At 43.9% G+C, this 25,950-nt stretch overlaps 1 protein-coding gene across 2 annotated transcripts; it reads left to right on the forward strand.

Annotated features, from left to right (window-relative positions):
* The first annotated feature begins 322 nt into the window (after positions 1-322).
* On the forward strand, positions 323-25,664 carry mettl16 (methyltransferase 16, N6-methyladenosine). 2 transcript variants are annotated; one of them, XM_087850959.1, is made up of 10 exons: positions 323-447; positions 658-794; positions 11,249-11,436; positions 12,393-12,533; positions 13,742-13,857; positions 14,058-14,200; positions 16,965-17,034; positions 18,521-18,610; positions 23,659-23,832; positions 23,928-25,664. In XM_087850959.1, exons 2-10 carry the CDS (start codon positions 667-669, stop codon positions 24,537-24,539), a joined length of 1,662 nt encoding a protein of 553 aa, XP_087707085.1. In that variant the 5' UTR covers positions 323-447; positions 658-666; the 3' UTR covers positions 24,540-25,664. The 2 variants fall into 2 exon arrangements, with proteins under 2 accessions (XP_087707085.1, XP_087707084.1); XM_087850958.1 differs by lacking the exon at positions 323-447 and having other exon boundaries at positions 634-794.
* Positions 25,665-25,950: the final 286 nt, after the last annotated feature.

Here is a 25,950-nt window from a genome sequence, read left to right on the forward strand (position 1 = left end):
ATTACAAATGCGTAATAAAATGACAGGTGCACGACGGTAAGGAGCAACCGGGGAAAACGGTACACGGGAAACGTAAAACAGACCAGGGCTCAGGACTGAACATAATGAAAACGCTAAACAGGATCATTTTAATTATTTTTTATATTTGTTTTTAATCAAATTTAAATGTATCGATACAAAACTTAAGTGATTTTATAAAACTGACATGAAAAATTATTCCTTAAAAAAACCCCACAAACTTTTACCGGTAGAGGCTCGAAGCTAAACACCGTTTCGGTGACGTCAACGCGCAACGACGTGGATATGTGACGTGGCAGGCGTACAGGAAGTGAGCTGCAGAAAGTGGGAAAACGTTCGTGCAACGTGATCTGTGTAGTGTTTTTCTCCGCTTTAAAAAGTAAGCGAAGGTCAGGAAATATTAGCAGCTACAGGCTGAGCTCTGTGACGGTAAGCAGGGGCAGCTCCGCTAACCCCGTCTGTTTGTGCTCCTTTAAAAATGTCAGACATTTGTTTTTCTGTCTAACATCAACTTTTACTGCTGTGAGTCCGTGTCTGTGTGTGTGTGTGCAGCCTTAGTGTTGCTGTTTACACTGCCGATGTCAGTGATCCAAAAGTGAAAGTTCAGCACTGTTGATGTCACCTCATGTCCACCATCAGGGCTCAATAATGGCTCTGAATAAGTCCATGCATCCTCGGAACCGTTACAAGGACAAACCACCTGACTTCGCTTATCTGGCATCCAAATATCCAGACTTCCAGCAGCACGTGCACACAAGCCTCACGGGAAAACCTATGTAAGTACCTGAGACTGCCCTCCGCTCTCTGTGTGTGTGTGTGAGTGAGAGAGAGAGATCCGTGGCACTAATAATCTCCACTCTAGTTTCTTTCATAATTACACACATTTACATGCAGTACTTCCAGATTGTGCACCTCACTGGAAAATGAAAACAAACAGTGTGATGCATCTTTGCATCTTGAGGCTGATCTCTGAAGAGTGAGTTGTCTCCTTGCTGCCTTCCTTTCTCCTTTTCTTTCTCCTTTCCTCCCCTCCCAGCGTACCCAGACATCCTCTGGGTCTGTTGGCCCAAGATTTCTCCTCTCCTTGCATTTTTCCTCCTTATTTCAGAGATTTCCTGATTTAAAACAAGCCAACTGGTCCGAGTGCAGTTAACACCTTACAAAACAAGATTGTTGGCTGCTTTGTTAACAACAACAAAAAAAGATTTAATGTTGAGTAAATTAAACCCCACATAGGGCTATAAATATTTCTGGTCCTGGTGATTTTCGATTAAGCTGGCACCGAAGATTTTTATATGGGCTGGTACTTATATACTGCCAAGTGTCATTCACCCAGTCTCACACACATTCATGCACCAGTTTTATCTGTGCTCAGGTGCTTTATCTAATATTCACTCTGATGGATGCATCTTGCTGAACCAGAGGAGCTGGGAATCGATCCCTCTGACAGACAAACCGCTGCTGCTGTACCCGTATGCAGGAAAACCCCCAGTTTTATAACAGTGACTTCTGTATTCTACCAAATATATTATTTTATAAGAATTATATAAAAAAAAAACCTGGTAACGTCTCTTGGAGGCATTTCTAAACAACTGCGAGATCATCAGTTCAAACAGGCTCAAACTGCAATAAACTGGAAAATGCAGGAACACCAGCATCGCTGTCCACAGTCAGAGGGTGCTGACCAAGAAAGAAGTCTCTGCTCGAAATTGACATCTTCAAGCTTGAATGAAATTTACAGCCTTGCACACGGACAAGCCAAAAGTTTTATGGTCTTTAAACGAGACAAAGATTGAGCTGTTTGCAACATGTTTGCTGTTTGTCTTTCCCCTCTCTGTTTCCTGTCCCTCTTCACTGCTCCACTAGCTAATTAAAAAAGGAAAAAATGTGTAAATCAGAGAACCCTGTACACACTGTGAAGCACGGTGATGGTAGCATCATGCTCCCGGGCTGATTTGCTGGCGGTGGTGCTGATATAGTAAACAAAGTGGAATAATGAAGGAGGAGGAAAACCTCAAGTCTCCTTAACTTGGACACAGCTCAGTGATCCAACAGGACAATGATCCCAAACTGATTTTGGGATGGATAAAGCAGGCTAACATTAAGCTTCTTTAATGGACTTCCCAAAGTCCCGACATCAACCCTTTTGGACATTTGTGGATTACTCTTAAAAATCGGGAAACCGGCATATTTTAAATGAACTTCTTCTACCAAGAAGCGTGGTCAAATATCCAGCCAGGATTACGCCAACAGCTTGTTGATGGCTACCAAAAGGGTTTGGCTAAGGTGCAACTTGGTCAGGGACATTAAACTAAATATTAACAGGAATGTATGAATATATTTGAGCCTGTATGAATCCTTTCAACCCTGCAGGGATTAGACAAAATCAAATAAATCCAAACTTGTACACCAAATTCTTGTTTTGTAAAATCTTTAAAGACACATGCTTCAATTCAAAGAAATCATTGAAACCCCGAAGTTACCACGACATTCAAGCTGATGAGTGAATGTGAACCTCTGACCACAGATGTACGGTACCTACCTAGTTCGCACTAATTGAAGCCCTGAGGAACACATTCAGCTCCTCTCATGACCCAGCTGACTCGCTCTGCTGGTTAACGCTCATTCAGCTTCTGGCAGCAGCAGGAGGAAACCTGGACGAACGATTAATGGGCCCAACGTCAAAAATTTTCTTCCTCTTCACTCTGTCCTCTGTGCATGTACGAGGGGTTTCAACCAGACCCACAATTTAACTCGAAATAGGTTAGTGTGCCAATCAAAGAAGGCCGGCAAGCTTCCTGTGTTTTCCTCCAACTGGGCACAGATTTTGTGTGTCTGTGTGTTGCTCAGTGAGATCGAGCTGCTGAGAAAAGTAGAAAAAGTCCAGGCTGGAGAACAAAGGAAGGGTACGTCTGGTGGGATTGGTGGTGTTGACGTCAAACAGTATGAGCTCATGATTGCAGCTCTCCATCTCTTGATTTTCCTGTCTCGTTTCTGCTGTGTGCGCGCTTCGTTCTGTGGTTTCCATCCAGCGTTTGCCCTTCAGTGCTTGCTGTGATGCACTCAATTCCAGCGAATTGCTACCTTTGATATTTAATAAATATGAATGCAAAACAGATCGAGGTAAATGTCTGGGCTTCTGCTTTTATTTTTAATTATGAGAGCACGTGTGGAGTGAAAATGTAGACTTGTGGGAAATCTTATTAGATTTTTGGGTCGATAAGTTGGAGGTGATTTTATTTGTGTGCCACCGTTTTAACACCAACTGTCACATTGTTTCACTACAATGAGCACGGCTGTTAACTAAACCGATAACTCTTGCACATTATCAATCTTCTGAATACAGCGTATAGGATTTTCACATTGAAACCATAGGTGTGTCTGCTTGACAGGATTTTTACATTTCTCCACTAATTGGAAGAATTTCATTGTGAGAAGAGTGAATTTACTCCCCCTTTTAAGAAGCTGATTACTAAACTTTAGAGCAGATAAATATGTTACCATAGGTTTTGTTTTTTTAGTTGAGATATCAAATAAAACACAACTAACGTTTGAGTGACGGCGAGTGTAAGAGATGCCAGTCATTGTTGGACTTCTCCTTTGTTTACATTAAACAGGTAGCACAGATGAATGCGGACGCAGTGTCACTGCAGTGAGTCCGAACATCTGTCTGTGGCTGCGAACATGTTGGCGTGGGCCGTCTGTAGCGGACCGAGTGTGCGTGGGCACACTGTAAAACCCGACTTGATGTCCGCGTGTGACAGGTGTTAATTATCAGTCTGCGGTTCCCTGACAGACGGACAGATGACAAACAATGAGGCGGCGGTGTTCGAGCTTGACGCTCGGCATGAAAATCATATCTGGACAATCAGGGGATGCGACAGCTTCTCCTGCTTACGTGTGAGATTTTTGTGACAAGACCCGATGTGAGCGGACACACACACACGAAGAACTGGTCGCTTGAATTTAAAAAAACAGACGGCCCTCCGCTCGCCTTTGAAAAAGAGGGCTCATCTCAAGCACCACCATCCTGAGATAATATGAGGAGAGAAAACTTGAATTAAATCGTCTCAACTGACACTAAACACACTTGGTTTGATAAAATAAGATGCCACCTAATCACCGCAAACTAGTGGCTTAATCATACAAGTCGGTCTATAAAAAAATCAGTGGCTACTTGGTGATTGTGTTTAGTGTTGTAATATTCTTGAATCAACGGATCCTACCTCATTTTTTCTTCTCCAGCCAACATCAATATGCTTGGATACGTCACTCAGTGAACAGCCAGCCTTCTCAGCAATGACCTGCTGTGGTTCACCCTTCTCCTGGAGGGTGTCGATAATCGTCAAGTCAGCAGTCTTACTCGTGATTGCAGTTGTGCGCACAGAGCTAGAAGAAGATCTGTTTAAACTGTGTTATATAATTATTATTTTTTTTTATCAAAGTCTAAATTAATGATCTAATTGTTTGCAGTGCTGGATTTCTGATTTTTATGAGCTATAAGCAGTAACCATCTTGATGAAAACAAGGAAAGGCTTGAAGTTTTTCACTTCAGGTGTCATGAACATCAGATATTTATAGAGAATATGTGAAAGTCACACTGTTTAACTGTTTAAGAACAGTTGCCCCAAGGTGCTTTGTGTTATAGGGTAAAGATTAGCACAAAAACCCTCCAATAGTTCATGAACGGACGAGTAAGCTGTTGGTGACAGTGGCACAGAAAAAACTCCCTTTTAACAGGAAGAAACCTCCAACAGAACCTTAATCAGGGATGGTTGGAAGGAGAGAGAGCCATCTAATTATTCATAATTAGATACAGTAGTGGGGTATAAACACAAGCAGACTGAAAGGAAGGTCTAAATTTGACGAGATGTGCTATTAAACAGCGAATGGAGTGTGTCGAAATGATGTGTCGTGTGGACACGCATCATTAGATTAGCATGTTGGCGTGCGCTATTGGTTAATTTGGACTGAAGAGAGTAAACGTCTGAGGCCAGCGAGAATTATTTGGTCACAAAACTGACGAGCTGCAATGAGGGGGCGTCTGTGGCACACTGATGTTCATGAGGCATTGCAGTTAATGGGATATAAGCAGAACAATTATGGAGTTATAACTAGGCCTGCAGGATTATGGCTAAAATAATATTTTCCACAAGTTTCATATAGAAGTAAATGTTTAACTTCAGGGGCGTTTGCACTGCTGGCTGGACAGAGCCCGTTGGAGGTGAAACGAGCCTTTGGTTAAAGCCGAGCAGATGCGTGAGACCTTGGTGGTTTCACGTGCCCCACTGTCGGGTGAGTCCTTGCAGTGGATGGGAGACGGCTGAAGATGGGGTTTCTTTGTAAACAGATGCACGTGAACAGTGTTTTAGTCATTTAGGCTTACCTCATGGCCATGTTGTTGAGGCTTAAGGATGTCCTGTGATCCTTTTTTTTTTTTTTTTTAAAGAAATAAAAATCCAATATTTTGTTTCATTTCTGCCCGACACCTAAAATTTCTGTAGGAGTCACTGACAAGTTTTTAAGGCAGCTTGAAACATGTGACGACAGGAGAGATTCTGGATTTCTGGTTAGCCGTCTGCAGGAATTTGGCTCTTCCTCCCCGTCAGCCTGTCGCTCCATCAGCGGAGGGATTAGTGCGGTTTTGTACTTTTCAATGAATTCATCTTCTGGGTTTTTAAGTATTTAAGCACTGAGTTGGGGGATGAAGGTAATCTTGGGGAGACACTCACTCAATCCTCCGGGGAGATATGCCTCCCCTCATTAAGGGATCGTCAGTGGAGCGGACTGATAGCAGCGGGCAGAGAGGAGAGCTCAGTCCAGAGGCAGCACGAATTTGGTGGAATTGACTGGAAGTGAAGCAAGAAGAAGATAAACCCCAAAATATTTTTAAATGTTTCGGGCCTTTTTCCAGATTTTGATAGGAGAAGGGGGGGCTCTGATCAGGCAGATAGAAGGGTGGGATTAGGAGGCATGAATGGTTATTAAAAATTCAGCAGCTCAGATGAGATTTAATTTAAAAAATGTTCAATTTTCACACCAGTTTTGTTCAAAGATGTATTATTTAACAGATTCCTGAAATGGGGGTTGGAAATGAACGAATAATTAACAGCTCTGATCAGTGCAAATTGATAAATGTAACCTTACATGGATCTTGCAGCAGAGTGGCTCCTGTACCACTCATTTTAGTGTCTGATCAGGGAAACGAACCACTTTTCGGTAAGAAATGATCAATTTATTAAGGAGCACATCAACATTTCATCCTCAAAGTGAATGTTAGAAGAAGGAAAAATGGACAAGCGTAAAGATTTGAGCATGTTTGACAAGAACCAAATTGTGGCTTGGGGATATGTCAGAGCCCAAGCTGCAGCTGTTGTCGAGTATTCCCGGTCTGCAGTATCTATAAAAAGTGGCTCAAGGAAGGAACAATGGTGAACCAGTGATAGTGCCATGAGTGGCCAAGGCTCAGCGATGCAAATGGGGAGCAAAGTCCGATCCAACAGACGAGCTGCTGTAGCTCAAATTGCCAAAAAAGTTGATGCTCGTCCTGATAGAAAGGTGTCAGAACACAGAGACCTCACAGTTCGTTGCATATGGGGCTGCATGGCTGCAGAGAACACCTAGTATCCGGATGCACTATGGAAAGAAGGCGAGCCGGCAGAGGCAGGGTGATCATTTGGGCAATGTTCTGCTGGGAAACATTTGGTCCTGCCATCCATGTGGATGTTATGTTGACATGCACCACCTATCTAAGCATTGTTGCAGACCATGTACACCTTTTCATGGAAACGGTACTCTCTGATAGCTGTGGCCTCTTTCAACAGGCTAATGCATTCTGCCACTAAAACAAAAATGAGGGGAGGTGTTGACTTGGCCTCCAAATTCCAGATCCAGTTAAGCATCTGTGGGATGCGCTGGACCAGAAAATATGATCCATGGAAGCCCCACCGTGGAACCTAGAGAATTTAAAGGATCTGTTGCTGATATCTTGGTGCTGGATACCACAGCACATCTTCAGGCCCCCAACCAGTGGTTGGGGGCTTATGGAGTACATCCATCTTTCACATACAGTCTCTACAGAACTGTATGTAACTCTAATGACGGCGTGTTAGGCTTGTCTGATATATTGAGTTGCTTTAATTTTTTTCCACTTTTGATCTTGAGAGACAAAGGCACCTAAACTCCTTCCTTCCACTCACCTTTCTCTAGATGTTCTCTGCTAAACACAAGTGTTACATGCATTGTTTCATATCAGACTATCTGCAGAATTGCAAAATGAAACAAAACGTGCTCAGAGAAATTCATAAGCAGGTTATCTTTAAATTCACGGTGAGCTTCTTGTGACGCTCTTATTGCTGCTCTTGTGAGGACTCAAAAAAACCCCTAAAACTCATGACGTGAGAGAAGTTGCTGCTGTTCAGCACAAAATATGTCCCAGTGCACTCAGATTGAAGCACCGTGAAGGTCGTGTGTGTGTGTGTGTGTGTGTGTGTGTGTGTGCTTTATTGCTGATCATGGAGCTTGCTGTCTGTCTCAGCACTAAACGCCTTCTCACCTCCACATTTTGACCTGAGCCAAGAACTTTACCGCCCTTCAGCACTTAAATTGTCTTTCTTTCTCCACCTCCTCTCCGCCTCGGTTAAGTCAAATGCAACCAAAACACGACTAGACTCCTCATCGGTCCTCCCGGTGCTGTTTTTATATGTAGTCTACTCTTCTCGTCACTTCTACGCTCAGATTTGTCCCACGTCGCATCCCGTCGACCACGTTAACGGCGTAGGCACGCAACGGTGAACCTGTAAATCGCGGGCACGCTCACGCTGCTTCTGGCATCAGCCATTGCTCCAGCGTGGCCGGATTTGCGTGCTCTCCTCATCTGTTCAGTAGGTGGGGTTGCCATGGAGATGTGGCATTTGCAGTGCTGCTGATGGGAGTGATCGGTCTGCATTGCACACACACATATAAAGAGCTAAAAATAGAGGGCTGGCTCCCTCTCTGAATATTGATCCTTATCTAATGATGCCTCAGAGGAGAAATGAAAAGGGGGCAGAATCTCTGTGCGCTGGACAGACGAGAGAAGCCGGCTTTCATTTTGGGAACGTGCGAGCGTTATGCTGATTTATCACTTCACCCTCATTAGCCGGGCTGTTTTTAAAGTGCAGATTTCTTCACTGGTTGGTCATCTGCAGTTGTGTTGCAGCTCAGAAGAAGCAGCTGTTGGCTTTCTGTGAGAGGTCAACAGCTGTTCACAACTGGACCATTAACCTTGTGTGTTCATTAGGTGTAGAGACAATGACTAAGATTGATGTGGGGCTGTGTGGGTGCATTGCGCCTCATCGGGGGTCTTTTGTCTTTGCTGCCACCTGAATGAAGATGCAGAGTTCTGTGAGAAGTGAAATAAGCATAAGCATTTAGAAATATTTTAGTGGCATTTTCTGTTTTTATTAGACCCCTGACAGCAAAGAAACGACAGGAAACGAGGAGGAAAAGAAGCACCTAAAAGAAGCTGATTTTAGTAGAGCAGTGTGATGTTCATAGTTCAGCTGTGGGTTAACAAGTTGTTAGTGAAAATTAAAAACTATGAAATGATAAATGCATCTTCACCTCTTTGATAGTTTTGTGTGTTCTCTGCTAATGGAGCTAATAAAGGATGAACTGAAGGACTTTTCCTTAGTGTTTAGCCCCCGTGAAGAGCTTTTTAGGCTCTTATAGTTTGGTCACTTCCCTCAGTTAGGTTAATTTTACTCAGGAAGGCTCCTATTTGACCGCACTCCTGGAGAACTGCATATCGAATAAAGGCCTGTCCGAGGTTCGCTCTTTTTTTTGACTTGTCACCTTCCTATTTTGCCACCTTTGATGGTGTCGAGTCAGAGGTTCTATAAATGACCACAGTTGACCAAAGTGCTGTACAAGTTATACAATAATATACACTGTATATAACAGTCACTAAACCAGCAGTAAATATACGATAAAGTTCAAAAGTTGGGACTCTTGCCTCATTGGCTCTTGCTCTCCTGTTGCTTTTTTTCCACTGGTACCCACACCACTCAGCTTGACTCGGACTTTGAAGTTGAGCCGAAATGGTAGTAGTGGAAAAGAGGCACAAGTCCAGTTAATACTACCTACTGGAAAACAGAACTCTTCTCCACTTCCTGTCATTTTCAAAGGAGATTATGTAGCCAGTGACAGAAATGTGAAGTGAAATGAAGGTTCAAAGGTTCACAGTGAACATAGATGGTGTTATTATTTTGTCCTCCACACACAGTGGAGTCAAAGACTTCCATACTGCCACATTATGTTGCTCTCATCTCTGTTGGTCAGTTCAGTTAGTTGGAATAAAAGAGTTGCACACAGCCAGAGCATGTAGTTTTGTCGTGGTGCATGTGTGTTAATTTAGCTCCAGTGTTGGAGCTACTGGACCTCCCACACTTGGTCCAAGTCAGAGTCACAGACTTTTTATGCATCCATCCCGACTTGGTCCAGGTCTGCTGTGTACCTCTTTCTGAAGATGATGGTTTGTCAAATCTGTCATACTCCTGGTATTTTAAGTCTAAAATGAATCCTTTAGTGATGACTAAACGGTGCACATTCAGAGAACTCACAGGACCTTGCAGGATTTTCACTCACACTTAAACACGGAGGTTTTCTGGTCATACCCCTGACCTCTGACCTGTGAAAAACCCAGGCTGGGATGGACTCTTTATTTAATGTGAGGACATGAAAACTGAAATGCAAAACATTTCAGTAGTTTTTGTGTAACCGAATCCTGAAAACGGCGACAATGAAAACACAATCAGCGGCTGCCTGCTTTTGAAGCCGCAGAGCCGTTTCCACCATCACTCGATGCTTTTTTTCTGCAGGAATATGCTCACACCGACACTGCGAGGTGCCAGACGCTCGCATCGCGAGGATGCGTCTAATTGCATCTGCCGAGGTGCGAAAGAACTCTGCAAAGCTTTAATTACACCTCTCTCGCCCACTCGTTTTGTCTGCGTGCCTGTGTGACAGCTGAAATCATTAAACACGGCGAGAAGGAGAAGACGGGCGAGCTGAACGACTGGGACCGAGAACTGGGAATAAAAAGTGGGAGGTCTGAGTTGTGTTGAAAATGTGAAACTCATTGTCATCAGCAGGGGATTGTGAGTTGATGGGCTGCTTATCTCCCTTTTGTTTCTCGTGCGCGAGCGTGTGTATAACGTGAAGTAATGCGGTTCAGTGCAGTGAGCTGCAGGAGGCCGGAGCAGCTGAAGGTTAATGAAGTGCTGTATTAAGAGCAGTTTGGTAAATTGCTGTCAGATGGGCCACATGGTGAAATGAGAGGATCAGCAAGAAGCTAAATTGAAATGATCCTTAAAGGAAAATTGTAGTTTCTTTCAGGCTTGGCTTTATTTTCGGTCACCATTCCCGCTGGTACTCACTGGAAGTGCTGTACTCACCAAATGCTGAGGAGAGGGCGGTGAGGAGCAGTTAACCACTTTTATTCAGGATTAAATGAAGGTGAAGAGCAGAAAGGTGGACCTGTTAAGCTAATTTCCACTAGCCATGCGTGATTCAAGTTTAGAATAATCTTTCATCTGATACGGAGCATCAGTACGGCTCATTCCCTCTCTGATTGAAACAAGTCGTTTTGGCTTTTTTCTAGTTGGGTACTTCTAGCAAACAGAAGGTCTGAACGGTGAATAGAAACAGCTTTTGTAGACAGGATGTAACACTAGGACGAAAACCATTCATCAAATAACTCAACTATAAAAGGAAAAAAATCCTCAATGCAAATGTTTTACTTTGATGTTTTCTTTAATCCACGACTCTGTAAACCGTGAGCTCAGGTGGAGAGTGAGAAGAGTTTTTTCAGCGCCTGCTACTGTAGAAAGAAGCCTTTAGACCTTACTACGATATATCACTCAGACCTAGTTGGAACTTTTTAAAATTTTCATTGAAATAAGGAGTTTTCTGATGAGCTGCACACCCGCGTTCAAAGTCACACTTCCACACATCAGACTTCACCCTCGTTGTTCAGCTGTGATCAGCAGGACTCGCAGTTATTCACACTCATGACTTAACTGGTGTCTAAAACATCTGTCTCTTGCTCGTTTTGTGTGTTCTCGATGTAGACAGATGCAGATTTCACCACCTAGCAACAGATGACGTACGTTAGATAAAGTCCGATTCCCACAGCTGCTCTGAGTTTGAAACGTTTTACTCATTTAGTCGCATTTCTGATTTTCTTCAGAGTGAATTTCAAAGAGCCGGAGGCGGTGCGAGCGCTGACCTGCACCCTGTTAAAGGAGGACTTTGGTTTGGCCATCGAGATCCCGCTGGAGCGACTCATACCCACCGTCCCCCTGCGCCTCAACTACATCCACTGGGTGGAGGACCTCATTGACGGCCAGAAGCAGCCGCGCAGGGGCATCGACATCGGTACGGCCACCAGTTTTAGTCGCCTTCAGCGCACGTGTGATGTGATAGTCTAGTTAAACTGCTTTGATTGGTTTATAAGACGAGAAATCAGGCTTACTTAGTCACTTACTTAACTAAGTTCAAACATGGTCATTTGCACTTCCATCACTCACTGTCAGACTCAAAATATAAGGTCATCTGCACTGACCCAGTGTGTCAGACTTCACTCTAATGCATATGCGTTTCAGTTCTCACCAGTACCTGTACATCTGTGTAAAATGAACGTGCTTTTCCTTTAAATGCTGCAGCAAACCCCAGCAGCACATCTTTAAACATTAATAACCACAGACGGGGGAGATTTAAATGTTAATGCCGCTGCTCTGGTTTTTTCTTGATGTGGCTCGCCGCTCGGCACAGCACCTGAAATGTCAGTTGGCACTTCCAGCAGATGAGCCCAGTCATTCCCAGTTTTCCCAGCACTCGCCAGCCTGATCCCCAGTCACACGTCACTACTTGTTTTTCATTCTGTCGCTCAGAGAAAACAAGGCCTGACTTTAAATGTGTTTTCCTGCAGGTGTGCTGCTCCTCTGTAGTTCCTCAGGTCACTGATTGGTGACCCCGAACCTTTATGTGCGCCCACTGAAGCTGTCTGCTGCTGATGGATCACCACTGGGTGTTTCCTTTTCTAACCGAGGCCATCTCAACTGAATTATGTGGCTTTGGTCCTTGTTAGATGGGAATAATTTAATAATAGCTGCTGGATTTGACATTTATTGACCATTATGTTCACCAAGTCTAAGATAATTCTTTGGAAACGCATCATGTCACACTTTGGGACCTCCTTCCTTCAAGACAACAAAAACACTGCGGCACATTTTCATATTGTTCAGTGACAGCTATGATCAGTCATCATTGTGAACGCATACATCACTGTCAGGCTGCCAGTAACGTGTGTGTGTGTGTGTGTGTTTCATCAGGCACTGGGGCGTCCTGTATCTACCCCTTACTGGGAGCCACAATGAACGGCTGGTACTTCCTCGCCACAGAGGTGGACGACATCTGCTTTGACTATGCTACCAAAAACGTGGAGCAGAACAACCTGTCCGACCTGGTCAAAGGTGCGTTTAATCTACTCATGTGAAGGTGACTTCATCTTCAGATATTAGACTACGCTGGAACTCTCATACACTGTCTCACTAGAGATGATGTTTTACGTGTGAGCTGCAGCACTGAGGATGAATTTCAGGATACTGTGATTACTAAGAAGTAGATTAATAAGACAGCAGGAAGAAGTCAGCTACCATTAGCCACCACAAGCTACTGGTCACGTCAGGTCAGCGTGACTTTGGAAATAAAAACAAAAAACAAAACCATTTTGCACAAATGTTCAGTTGGATGAGGGTTGATCGCACTTTTCTGGTCATAATTCATGTGATAGTGATGAAAAGGTTTAAACATCAGATATCATCAAAGGTCCAGTCTGACTTGAATGATGTGTAATTCGGAACATCTTGGATTTCACCTTATCCTGTGGGTCTAATACAGCCTGGAGACAGATTGGTTTGTTAGATGATGAGGTTTGCAGGGCCAGTGGGTAGTTTTTCGGGGCTTCTGGTGAAGCCGGTCAATATCGACGCAGAGACTTCCTGTGTGTCCACTGGTCATTGTTTATGATTGTAGATGATGCTGCTATAGCGGCTCTGACCAGCCAAAAATTAAGAAGCTTATGTAGGTTGCATAGTGCAGGCTTGTTCTGGCAGATCCCACAGATGTTCCACCAGGTCCTCTGGAGTTTGGAGAGCAGGTTTGTTGTATTGCTTGTGCTGTTCCTGAGCAATTTTCACAGCGTGCTGATGTCCTGCTCGGAGAGGCCACTGCCATGAAAGGTATACGTGGTTTGCTGCAATGTTTAGGTTGCAGACCGTGCACACCCAGAGTGTTCCAGCAAGAAACAGATATTTTCACCAGTCCTATTTTTAATGCTGTGGCTGCTTTGTGTAATTTGATCACTGATTGTTGGTGTAAATATTTCAACAAGTCCCGCCAAAATCTCCATATCCTGCCTCGAAAATGCTTTGTTTCCTGTTGTAGTAAATAGGATGTCTTTTTGTGACACTTAGCCGGACAAAACAGGGACGTCTTGCTGGAAGTCGTATTTAGCCTGAGCTGAGACTAAACTTGTCTCTGCTCAGCAAATCTGTGGCTGACAGGAGTGCAGCACACAGTGACTCGGGAGTCCCATTTTGTATTGACAGTCATACATTTTATTCAGCTTTTACACACTTGTCGCACATTAGTGTTTATTTATTTATTTTACCTTCCTCAGTTGTCAAAGTTCCTCAGAAGACTTTACTGATGGATGCCTTGAAAGAAGAGACAGAAATGGTGTACGACTTCTGCATGTGCAACCCTCCCTTTTTCGCCAACCAGCTGGAAGCAAAGGTAAAAGTTCAAGTTTAAAAGTAGTTTAAATTCTGGAGCGTTGTCTGCTTCGAACTTGAAGTTTCTGACTCATTGACAGTAAATGCACTCGTATACTGACCGGAGAGGCTCCAGCACCAAACACAGTGTGTTTACGTTTTAGTAACAGGGCTCTAATAGGATTGCATTGTAATCTCTGTCTGTCTTGCTGCCCTCTCCAGGGGGTAAACTCCAGAAACTCACGCCGACCTCCTCCCAGTTCAGTGAACACGGGCGGGGTGACGGAGATCATGGCAGAGGGCGGAGAACTGGAGTTTGTCAAGAGGATCATTCATGACAGCCTGCAGCTCAAGAAGCGCCTTAGGTGAGGAAAGAGGACTGTTTTCTTCTTTTCTTTTTTTTAAAAGGTTGCACACGTATTTGTGTGTGTAAAAACACAAACGTCATTACAACACAGCCACATATTTAAATTGGCGGGTGGATGTAGATGAGTGCTGCACTTGTAGTTGCTCTGGAGAGGCTTGGAGAGCTTTAAATGGCTGCAGTGAAGGGGAGACTCGAGAGGTGAAATGGGCAGATGGGCTGCTGCACATTGATGGAGCTGTCACCCACAGTTGCTTTAATGATTTTGGCACACGTTGACTCTGTGCTGTATCCGGGAGCCCACAGGGAACAGCTGTGTTTGGGAGGGTGAGGGTGGAGGGGTCGGATAGATGGGTGGGGGTGTCTCAGGCGGCCCTCGCTTTACCCTCCCTCGTTACGGGGCTGTCACCGAGGCAGCCGAGCGAGACCCGGGCAGAGGGAGCTGCAGAGTGGTGCTATTAAAACTGATTAGACGTGTCACACCTGCTACACGGAGCACTGTGTGTGTGTGTGTGTGTTTGCAGAGTAAAGGAAAGATGAGCACTCTTGAGTGGGACTGAAGTTAACACCTAGTTGCTCTTGTGTGGCAGTGTTACACTAAAAGTCAGAGCGAGCCGGGTTTCATTTCGCAGGTTTGAGGCTCCGGCCAAACCAACCGGAGCCGACTGTCACTCCCAAAACCATGCTGGGACACGAGAGCCTCCAGGTGTCCATGGAAACACTGCCAGCCTTTTCCGATTGGTCCTTCGAGACGCCCCCATTGCCCCGCTCTGCTCCTCTTTCCTTTCTTTTCACCAGAGGGTAATTACTGTCAGATAAGGCGAGTTTAACTTTCAGCCAAATATCCAAAAGTGCGGTTAGATTTGAGGTAATGCTCCTAATTCATCACGCCATTGATATGAAAATTACCGTCTCTGGTAATAAGACTGTAATCACGTGCCAGTGCTTCAGAAGAGAAAAGACTGAAAGTGGAGGCTGATGCAGCTGCGCTCTTCTCAAAGCTGGTGGTGCATTCGGGGATCTCTCCTGGGCGTTGCTCCCCACTGTGCTCAAAATTGGCGAACATCTGTGAATATTAGAGCTGTTAAATATTTCATCGTGTCACCTGAGGCTGACGGGCTGCTCCCCAATATCCCTTCAGCCCTGGCTGTCCTCATGCCTCTTTAACATGATTACATGTCAGTGTCCTTACTGATTGTCAGTCACAAGTTAAATAATGTGTCAGATTTAATTTTATTTGGGTGTTACAGAAGCTTTTTAGCCAACTGCAGTCAGGAGGTAGGTTTGACACAGTTGAAGTCAAAGCTTTAGGAAATGATGTTAAACTGCATCTATGTACATGTCTATTAAAGGCTTTCTGTATTATAATGAAATAATAATAATTATTATAATAATAAGGAAAGTAAGACTAAAAGATGTTGAGATGGTTGAATGGTTCACAAATTGCTAGTATCTCACTATAATGATCATAGAGTATTTATGTATGTCTGTATGAACTCCTCCTTAATGGGGGAGCCAGTCACAAAACCTACGTACGTAACTTAACGGTGTCCAGAATTTGTATTTTTTGTGTGTGTGGCTACCACATTACGCTATTCCAAGTAAATGTCAAACCCAAGGTTTGTAGTTTTAGGTTTTGCTTTCAAATTGAACAGGTTTCTCAAATAGGATGAATACATGTAATAAATACAGGAGGGAAACAAAATAGCACCACAGGCATGGCAAAAAAGGCTTGTAGGGAGGGTTTGTCCTTGTGTTTGTAATGTAGGTAGGAGCCATGTAAGGCTGTAAAAGTCATTAATAAAACTTTCAAATGAATTGAATGTTACATTTGACAGGTAGCCAGTGTAGTGGTCTTTTTATTCAAATTCTGGGACTTTTTTTTAATGAGCTGGCAATAGGAGATGGACTTTTGGCTGGGACCCAAGCAGTGAACATTACAGCAGTCCATGAAGGAGTGGGTGAATTTTTCGAGCTCTGTTACAGATAGAAAATGATTGACTTCATCATTAGACATTTCTTATGTCTGATTTATACAAATCTGTAGAGCCCACGATTTGGGTGACAGCATTGCCAGTAATAAAACCTGTATGGGTTGCGTCGATAACTACGTCAAGTTGAATTTCTAGTGAGGTGTGCATCAGGTTGAAATGTAGGAAGTTTTTACAGTCCTGTGAATAACTTGGCACCTCCTTACTGCTTCCACAGGAATTAAGAGGTTAAGTAGCAGCCAGGTACAGATTATCAACTGCAGTTGGTAAAGTAATCATCCACAAATCTGAGCACCTCTATAAAAGCTGAAGTTTTGGCAGTTTGCTGGTTTGGAACAATAATCTGCTCTGGTTTTTAAGAGCGGAGGCGATAAAATGAAACCCTGATGATGACCCTAACCCTAATAAAAACATCACACACACGTTTTGACTACCTCTGTCAAATTGACCAGCCATCCTTCCAGGCTGACACCCCGATGTGTTTCTTTCCTCCGCCTGCCCCAGCTGGATGTTGCTGCTCATTGATCAAGTCCAACCTCACGTCTTTATCACACAGCAGTGATTATTGATCAGGCATCCACCACGGGATGACTTCAAAGCAGTTTTTCCTCTGCTGCAGGATGTTTTTCTGCCTCTCGTATTTTACTTTGTGTCGCTCCCCTGAGCACTCCCCCTCTCCTCATTTGATCTGTGCTCGAGGGTTCACGCCCGGCTGTTGGCCACTAACACCTCCAACAGACACAGTTTGGTTAATATGGATTCTCCTTTCTGCAGGTGGTACAGCTGCATGTTGGGAAAGAAGTGCAGCCTGGCACCTTTGAAAGAGGAGCTGAGGAAGCAAGGGGTGAGTAGCCAGCGAGACCCAGAACAAAGACAAATTTACGAATACATGCGCAAACACGGTAATCAGTGAGAGTTACAAAGCAGGCACAGCTTTGATCTCAGTTTGTTCATGCAGAGACACGATGCTTCTTGCAGGGCTTGTTAAAACAATCTTTGCCACACCCCCGTCGCCCAAGCTGCCTTTCTCCTATGTATTGATGTTTAAAGGAGGCAATCACCAGCACCAGCTGAGCACGCTCACAAACGAGCCATGAATGAGCTGATTTCTGTTTGCTGTGCATGACTGAATCACACGCCTCTCAGTAGCTAACATGCATTAGCATCATTAGCCTGACTAATAGCCCAGCACATGACTCCTGACTGCTGCGGGCCTGCAGTACCGCGCCAATCTCACAGACCGCCCGGCCCCCGCCCCGCACCTGCCACCCCTCAACCCTCCTCCGGGGTGTCGCTGCTCATCAGAGTGAGTGCAGCATTGGCTAACATCCAGGAAGAAGGCTTCATTCTGAAGCGTGTGTAAAAAGAAACCTGCGCTTGTTAATATGCTAATGCTTTCATCACCAATTACTTGATTCATTCTCCAGCGTGTCCTCAGTTTGTGTTTTTAATTTAGCAAATGTGACTCTGTTACACATAAAAACTCATCTCACCCTCAGAGCTGTCTGACCTCTGACATATAAGATAAGTGACTTCCTCTTATTTTCTGAGAAAACCCCGACAGCAACACAGTGGATTCCCACATCCTCCTTATGTTCTCACATACTGTCAGAGACGTGAAGCCAAAGGTCACATTGGCAAAACATCACACTGTCAGATTCAGTCACAGCTTTCTAGAAAGACTAAATTCCTAAATTGTTAGTTTTGATCGCAGATACTGCACACACCAATCAGTCACAGCTGCCAATCAGTACTGATACTCCAAATGTTTTTATAATGATGGGTTTTGTTTTAAACAAAATATTGAATCGGTGCTATGGGAAGGATTTTATTTGGATAAAATAACTGAATATTGATAGTGAGACGGATACGTGTAGATATGAAATGACAAGCCTCGGTTGCAGGAAAATATTTGAAGTTTGGATTTTTCTGTATTTAACCATAAATGATCATCAGATTTTCACCTAAGAGTGTTTTCACACCTGCACTCTTTATTCCATTTAAAATCATTTTACTCTTCTCTGCGATTCAGTGTAATTCAGCGATGGTACACAAACTCATTTTTATTTTAAAATGTTTCTTTTCTCACATCTAGTTTCAATTTTTAGTTTAAATTAACTATCATTAATTTTGTTTGTAGAGATGTATTTTGCATGACTTGGACTTTTTCTCTTTACCACAAATATTTTACATGTGATCAGTTTCTGTGGTGTATTTTCTTTATGAATTTATTGTTTTGATGATCTCAGATACGGCCTGGTCGCCAGAGTACTGCAGTGTTTTCATGTTGTGCACTTGTTAACTCCAGACTCCTCTCTGTTTTTGCTCAGGTGCCTAAAGTGACCCACACTGAGTTTTGCCAGGGGCGGACCATGCGGTGGGCACTGGCTTGGAGTTTCTATGACGACGTGGTTGTTCCGGTGAGTTTGTACAGATTTTTTTTTGTTGTTGTTGTGAAATGTCAGTAACAGAGGATTACCAGGATCAGGATTACATATCCTGGTTAGAGCTGACCAGGTTACCTGCTCAGCTCTGAGGAGCACATTTTGCTCTGCTGCTGGATGTTTCCAAACCCTCTCCTCAATAATGCACCACCTCTGTCCCTCTCCAGACTGGATCCTCTTTCCCTGCAGCCTCGTTCCATTATGTGCACTTACTCCGTCCTCTGGGGAGATGTTTATGTGATTTCTAACATGCTGTAGCCAGGCAACAGTCGCCAGGGCAGGATTGTGCGCGCACACTGTACCGCAGGCGTGTCTGGATTAGAGGGTGAGAGTTGGAGTTAAACAGACATGAAAGCATTGCAGAGAGAGATCTGGAAATGATGCTGCAAACACATAAATGCAGGTGAAGCAGAGGGCTGTTTGGTGGACTGTTTCTGTTTTTCAGCAAAAAAGCAGTTGAGCAGAATGATTGGCCTAATTTTTCTCCATCTACCATCCTCCACGTTCACACTGCTCCAAATCATCAACAGGCAGAGCCCCTCGAGCACATGTGGGGTTACGTAGCAGAAGTTCACGGTCAAACGCCCAATTCTGCCTGCATGAACCTTTCTATGGTCATCTGGTTTATGTATATAAGCATGGGAGAGCTCATTAATGTTAAATGTAGACTAAAACATATGTGACATGTATGATCTGTGACCTACTTAACCTCATTATTACCAGTGGTGACTTAATTAATTCATGTCTGGTGTAACCAGAAATGTTTGCAGTACAGTTATTGAAGTAGTGGAAACCTCAGGATTCCTAAGGATTCTAATCCAGGAAGAAATAGATTTTTGGTCAGTTTTATTTATTTATTGTTTTTGCATGTCATTTTCATTTGGTTCCCTCATTTGGAAATTTTCCATTTTCATCATCCTTTGTCCAGTATATCCACTATTCCTCCTCTGCACATCTCCAAACCCTCTCAACCATGCTTGTCTAACTTTGTCCCCACACTGCTCCACCTAAGCTCTGATGTATTCATTACTATCCCTGTCCATTCTGGTCAGTCTTCAGCTCAGCCCCCTGCCTATCATTAATATGGTCAACTCAGAAACATAGCACTGACTTTTTAGCAAAGCAGCCCCACTTCCTTTTTCAGACCTACTATTTGTGAGGTTCAGCCAGTCAGGAAAAAGCTAGAAACAGACCAAGGATGGAACTGAAAGGCTGAACCAAGGCTCAGTATAAAGGATTATTTTCATCTGTGAATAATGCAAAGCTACTCTACTAGATTAGAGTACTATAGAGCTGGAATCAAGTGTAATGAGTCCCCTTTAAACAGTTTAGTTATTTTCTAATTTATCCTTTTGACTCTGGAAACTAGTCATGGCTGTTTGATTGGAGCATCAGCTTGATCCCAGTCTTTTTAGCTTTTCACTGAGTTTTGTCTTCCTCCCGTAGTCCGATACAACCAAAGACCGCATAGACAACCCTTCCCTCGTTTGTTTTTTCCAACCAGTACACACAAATCCACACTGTTTTCAACATATGAAATAATACGAGCTGTTGTTATTTTTAGATTCAATCTTATTACAGAGAGAGGACAAAATGCAGGGGTTGTAGTGAATTGAAAGGAAACTACATTAGATAGAAAGACCTTTCGAATGCAGACAAAAGAGGAGGAAGCACATCCAGCACAAGCCGACAGAATAAAAGGACCTGTAGACAGAGAAGACTGCCAGGCTTTATCTAAGCCCTGAGGCCCACTGTTGCTCATACAAGCCTGTAGCAGCAGGAGGAGGAGGAGGAGGAGGAGGGATCAGTAAAGTCCAGAATCCAAGCTGGGGTTTGGGGACCTGATGGAAATCGGGGGGTTGGGAGGAGGGGGGTGATCAGAGTATGATTTACAGTTTGCCTGCAGGTGAGACTGGCAGCAGTTTGTTTCTCTATGATGTGCGTGTGCATGTGTGTGTGTGTGTGTGTGTGTGTGTGTGTTCATGGACTCAGGAGGTGAAGATTGATGATTGAACATCATTATATGTAGAGAGAACAGCTCTTGTTGGACTCTTGTTGGTTTTAACCATCTCTGATTTTAAAAATCGGGCAGGTCTGTGTGTGTGTGTGTGTGTGAGAGAGAGAGAGGGCATGCAGTGAGGTTGTAGTAGGTAAGTGGGATTAATAATGGAGTGAAAGAGCAGCGGAGTCAGAGGAGGATGGGATTCAGTTGAGAGGTGTGTATGTAAACTCTAAATGTGGGTTTTGTGTTCTTTCATTTGTAAGTCTGTTTGTGTGTGCGAGATTCTGTGTCAAGGATGCTCGGTTATGAACAGACAGATTTGGCTTGATGGATTTTATTGATTTCCTTGCACAATGAGCTGCAGAGCGTGCAGAAAAGAGGGAGAGACGTCTGAGGCAAACAATAAGAAATAAAAAGCAGCAGCCAGACAAGGCAGCGCTCATTGTCAACCCATTAATTACACGTGTCCATCTCCTCTAAATATGCATCTAAAAGCACCGTCATTTTAACTAAAAATCAATAGATGATTGAGACAGGGAGTGAGCACCAACTCTGCTCTTCTTCTTGAATGTGCAGCAAATTCGGCGATTATCTCTGAGGAACTGTAAATGATGAAACATCACTCACAGGCAACAATGAAAATCTTCAGTGACTCTGAGAGTAACTGAAACTTGACAGCAGGCGAGTGCAGCAGAGTGAAGGTCACCCTCTGCTCCTTCCCTCAGCTGTTTGTAGGTCAGTCGGCCATGCTGTCTGCTGCCTCACTACTGCCGCAGACCCCCGCTGTCTCCCCGCTTTAAGCCAGCCTGCAGTGAGTGCAGCGATCACAGGTCGGCTGCAGTATGACTGCTGCAGAGCCTCAGTACTCCGACACAGTTGGGTGATGATCTACATCGCCATTACAGCATGACATTAAAGGGAATTAAAAATTTACGTTTGATTTATTGCAGGCTCGGGTGCAGCTTGCATGATTTGAGCGCCCTCTTGTGGCACTCTGCATTTATTTTTTTCTCTTTAGATTTGTTTTTGATGCACAGATATAACTGCATCATTTTACTCATGCCACTCATTTTATGTAGTATTTTTAATGGACTCTCACTCATGGGCGACTGCTGGGGAATGCTCCAACCCTCTCCATGAGATCGTTTTAGGCCTAAAATGAGCAAAAACTGTATCTGAGAGGTTAAAGAGTAAGGAAGGAAGAGTACAAAATGTGAGGAAGTGTTCAGCAGATTTTAGTGTTGGTAGCAGGACAGTGCAGCTACTCTGAAGGCCAAAGGAAAAAGACTCAATCCAGTAAAATGTCAGTTTTCCTCCTCCTCCTTCCTCCTTAAAGGTCAACTGTCTGAATGCAGCACAGATGTTAATCATTTTAAAATTTAATGCTGACTACAAGTCGCACTGTGATACGGAGCTACTTAACTTTGACATCCAGTTTGGTCTACAATATGCAGACCAGGGGTGGGTGACTCCAGACCTCAAGGGCCAGTGTCCTGCAGGTTTTAGATATCACCCTGGGTCAACACCCTGAATCAAATGTTTAGTTCATTACCAGGCCTCTGGAGAACTTCAAGACATGTTGAGGAGGTCATTTAGCCATTTAAATCAATTGTGTTGGATAAAGGACACATCTAAAACCTAGAGGACACTGGCCCTCCACACCTGTAGACTGTTGCATGATATTTCCTTGCATGTCCCCCTCAGTGCTGTTATAACACAGTTATTGTCTGCATATTGACCTCCAATGATATTGGAGGTGACTGAACGCTATTCATGAAATGACATTTTCCTGTAGTTGCAGAAAGAAGTGTGTTGCTATTAGTGCGTTCTTGATTGAAGAGTTTACAGATGTCTGAGTTTGCCAAAAGGATTTGAAACAGCTCACACTGTGTAAACATTGCCCCCTGCTGGCAGCTGTGCTCTGAACTCAAACAGTTCATTGTCTCTTATTACTAGGGATGGGTATCGTTTAGGTTTTATCCGATACCGGTGCCAAACCGGTACTTTTGGAACGGTGCTGGTGCTTAAAGAATGGAGAACACAAACTTTGTCCAAAAACCTCTTATGTTTTTATTTTTAGTAGTCTTTTTTTTATGGTGACTCCACCGTTGAAAATAGATGGAGATCTTTGACTATAAATTTTGTCACTGCCCTATGAATTTTGTCCACTTTTTCTTTGGTCATTTTAGCCTTTTTGGCCAGGGTGAAGGGAGTATCTGCCATCAAACAAGAAGATAGCCGCATGTAACTACGACGGTGTTTGCTAGTTCACCTTACATGCATTAATGTAATAACGTTGTTAGCCTACTCAACGTAAATTACACACGAACAACATTAAGCTACCCAGAGATGCTGCTGCCATCATCATCCGTCATCATTTCTGCTACACTGGCAGGGCTAGGGGCCAGGACTCTCCTCTTCGGGTTCTTGGGAGATGTTGCAAACTCCGAGACCGATAACAGGCACCACACCTGCAGTAGATGTGCTCGGTGTGAGGTCTTGCAGCAAGCTATCAAATACGGCGCATTTCTCGGCTTTTAAAAAAACGCTATGCGTCGGCAGGTGTTTCATCAGATTCGAGGTGTTACCTCCTTTGCACAGTATCACTTTAAAGCACTTGTTGCAGGCTGCTGGGTTTGCATCTTTTGCTGTGAAGTACAGCCAGACTTTTGACCACTTCGCCTTGGGCATTTTTAATCTGTCGCTCTGGTCTAAAAGAACGTACATACCTGGGCCCGCCTACTATCCTTGGAAAGGTAAAATGATTGGCTAGAATCCAAAGTGTGTGACATCTCAGGAAAAAAAAAAGCACTGAAATAAAGCACCGAAATGTGCGCTGCTTTTTGGTCTGGTTACTCCCGTTTATGTCAGAACCGGTGCCATCATGGCACCGGATACCGGTACCCATCCCTACTTATTACTGTGTGGATTTGAGTATCCTCAAATCTGTTTCCCCTGTCCTCGGTAATATTCAGTACAGCTCGCTGTCTAACGGTGTATGACTGGCTTTGTATGATCTCAGTCCCCTCCCAGTAAGAAGTGTAAACTGGAGAAGGCCCGGAAGCCCCTGTCGTTCACGATGCCGGAGGCGGGACTGAAGGAGCTCCAAGCCAAGGCCTCGGCTTTAGGCTGCACGTGCCGCAGCCCTGTGGAGAGCCTCACCGTTCTGGTCGAGAAGACACTCAGTGAGCTGCGGGTGAGCTTCACTACTGAACATTGTTTTATGTATAATAGATTTCACTGACGTTTTGACTGCACTGGCCTAACTGTCTCACGTGTGCGGCTCTGCAGGTGCTGCACAAACGTGTGCCTTGCAAAAAGGAAGAGCAGAGCCTCTTTCTGACAGCTGTGGAGAACACCTGGATCCATGGGCGTCAGAAGAGACGTGAACAGACACGTCAGCTGCGAGAGCTCCCCAGGGCGCCACACTGTGCCGGAACCACTTCACAAACCACCGTGACCGCAGGTGCTCCAGAAACCTCCCAAAACCAACTGACCACCGCAGAAAACGGCAGCAGCCAGAACGAGAACGCAGAGAGCAAAAGCACGCCTGCAGACAAGCCGGGTAAAGAAGTCGCAGAGAGCATGACTGGGGAACAAAAAGAGGCCCCAGAAAAAGTAACAGGCGAGGATGTGGACATGGAGTCCTCTACCTGCACAGGAACGGGGCAGGAAGCAGACCTGAAGGAAACACCTGCTGCAGCGAGCGAACCGCCCTCGAAACGACCCGTGAGCCCCAGCACTGTCAAACACTTCTTGTTTAAGTGTCTGCTGAACGTGATCCAGGAGCAGAGTGATGTAGTGATCGAGATGCACTGGGTGGAGGGTCTGAACAGAGACCTGATGAACCAGCTGTGCACTTACCTAAAGAACACACTTTTAAAGACTGTCGCAAAGTCCTGATCAGCAAGTCGAGATCTTTTCTTCTCAAAATTAAAAGCTTTATTTTTTAGACATGATTAATGTTAGGCTGTGTGTTGGGAAGTTTATTTTGTATAGCTTCTGAAAGGCAATTCTGTATTAGCTGTTTCTTTTAATTCACTTTTAAGATTTTGTATTCTAGAGGCAAAAGTCTCCTTTCCCCCCACTGAAAAAACACAAGCTTGTTGTAAAAAAAACAAAACAAAATCAATATCACCTGTTTTAATTAAAATACTTATTAATATACTATACTTCATGTCAACCATACAACAAACAAACCATCATACATAACAAGAATCTCTATCGCAACAAAAGTAAGGAGACACCACCTTGTAGCACTTGTCACCAATTGAGCTTTACAAGTTAATTTTACTGAGCTGGAATCTTCAGGGAAATTACTCCGAACACTCCAACCAATGATTCATTTGGCCTTGCTAATAGCTGATATACTCATGGAATCACCCAACACTGCATATTGTGTGTTATAAATTGCAAAAATATTTGGAATAAATGTACATTTTTATACAGATTTTTTTTTTCCCTTTCTCATAGTGCATTTTTACTGAATTGTCTTTAATTGTGTAGTACCTGTAGATATCCACAAGAGGGCAGCGTCAGCTTGTCCTGTGTGTTATGATCCGTTGTACTCGTTGATCTTTAATTGTTCCTTTGTTAGAGATTGTATTTTAGACTCACTGTCGCTCCAGTCTGGCACGACTGTTTTAAATAGACCCACAGACCGTGTAATTCAGGAAGTTCCTGGAGCCCCTCGGTCTTTCCTGGAGAGCCTTTGGTATTATTACTCTGCTGTACCCGGTTGACTTCCTCAACAGCATCGAGTGAATAACAGGAAAACATTCCCAAAATATGCAGGGCCACGTGTATGTATGTGCACATTTTCTGTTGTCATAAGCAGAAACGCGGTTCCTGCTCGTACGACGTGCCCTGCGGTCACGGCCGGACTTTGACTCCGCCGATGCATGAGTCACGTGATATCTGCTGAATAAAGGGCAACAACATTAGAAGCTGGCATTTTTGTTCTTTTGTTTTTGGTCCGCTGATACAACATCTTTAAAGATTTTTAATATGCCTAAAAAACTTCCAGTAACTCTCTCACTGTTATTTATGTTGCTGTCATAAAGATGACGTTTCCTTTTTCTGCAGACCTTGAAGGCTTATAAATCAGTCTGGTGTGACCAGTGTGACTGGAATTATTACCCTAATAAATCAAAAAGACCTGAAGTGACTAGCTAATCATTTCGAACACTAGTTATTTATAAGTCCAGCATTTAAGTTGCTGCCTCCAGCCACTAGTTTAATTTATTGCTTTTTCTTTCCCTCTTTACTATAAAAAAGCACATTTGGGTGGACAAAATCACCATAGAATTAGAGG

This window comes from Neolamprologus brichardi, chromosome 14 (genome assembly GCF_056152115.1).
Source record: "Neolamprologus brichardi isolate AB-2024 chromosome 14, ASM5615211v1, whole genome shotgun sequence".
NCBI lineage: Eukaryota > Metazoa > Chordata > Actinopteri > Cichliformes > Cichlidae > Neolamprologus > Neolamprologus brichardi.

Excerpts from the sequence above, each read along its gene's own strand:
- mettl16 (XM_087850958.1), top strand. The coding sequence starts at position 634 with ATGTCACCTCATGTCCACCATCAGGGCTCAATAATGGCTCTGAATAAG. Across the intron at positions 12,534-13,741 it reads CCTGTCCGACCTGGTCAAAG|TTGTCAAAGTTCCTCAGAAG; the intron begins GTGCGTTTAATC and ends TACCTTCCTCAG. Across the intron at positions 17,035-18,520 it reads AGGAGCTGAGGAAGCAAGGG|GTGCCTAAAGTGACCCACAC; the intron begins GTGAGTAGCCAG and ends GTTTTTGCTCAG.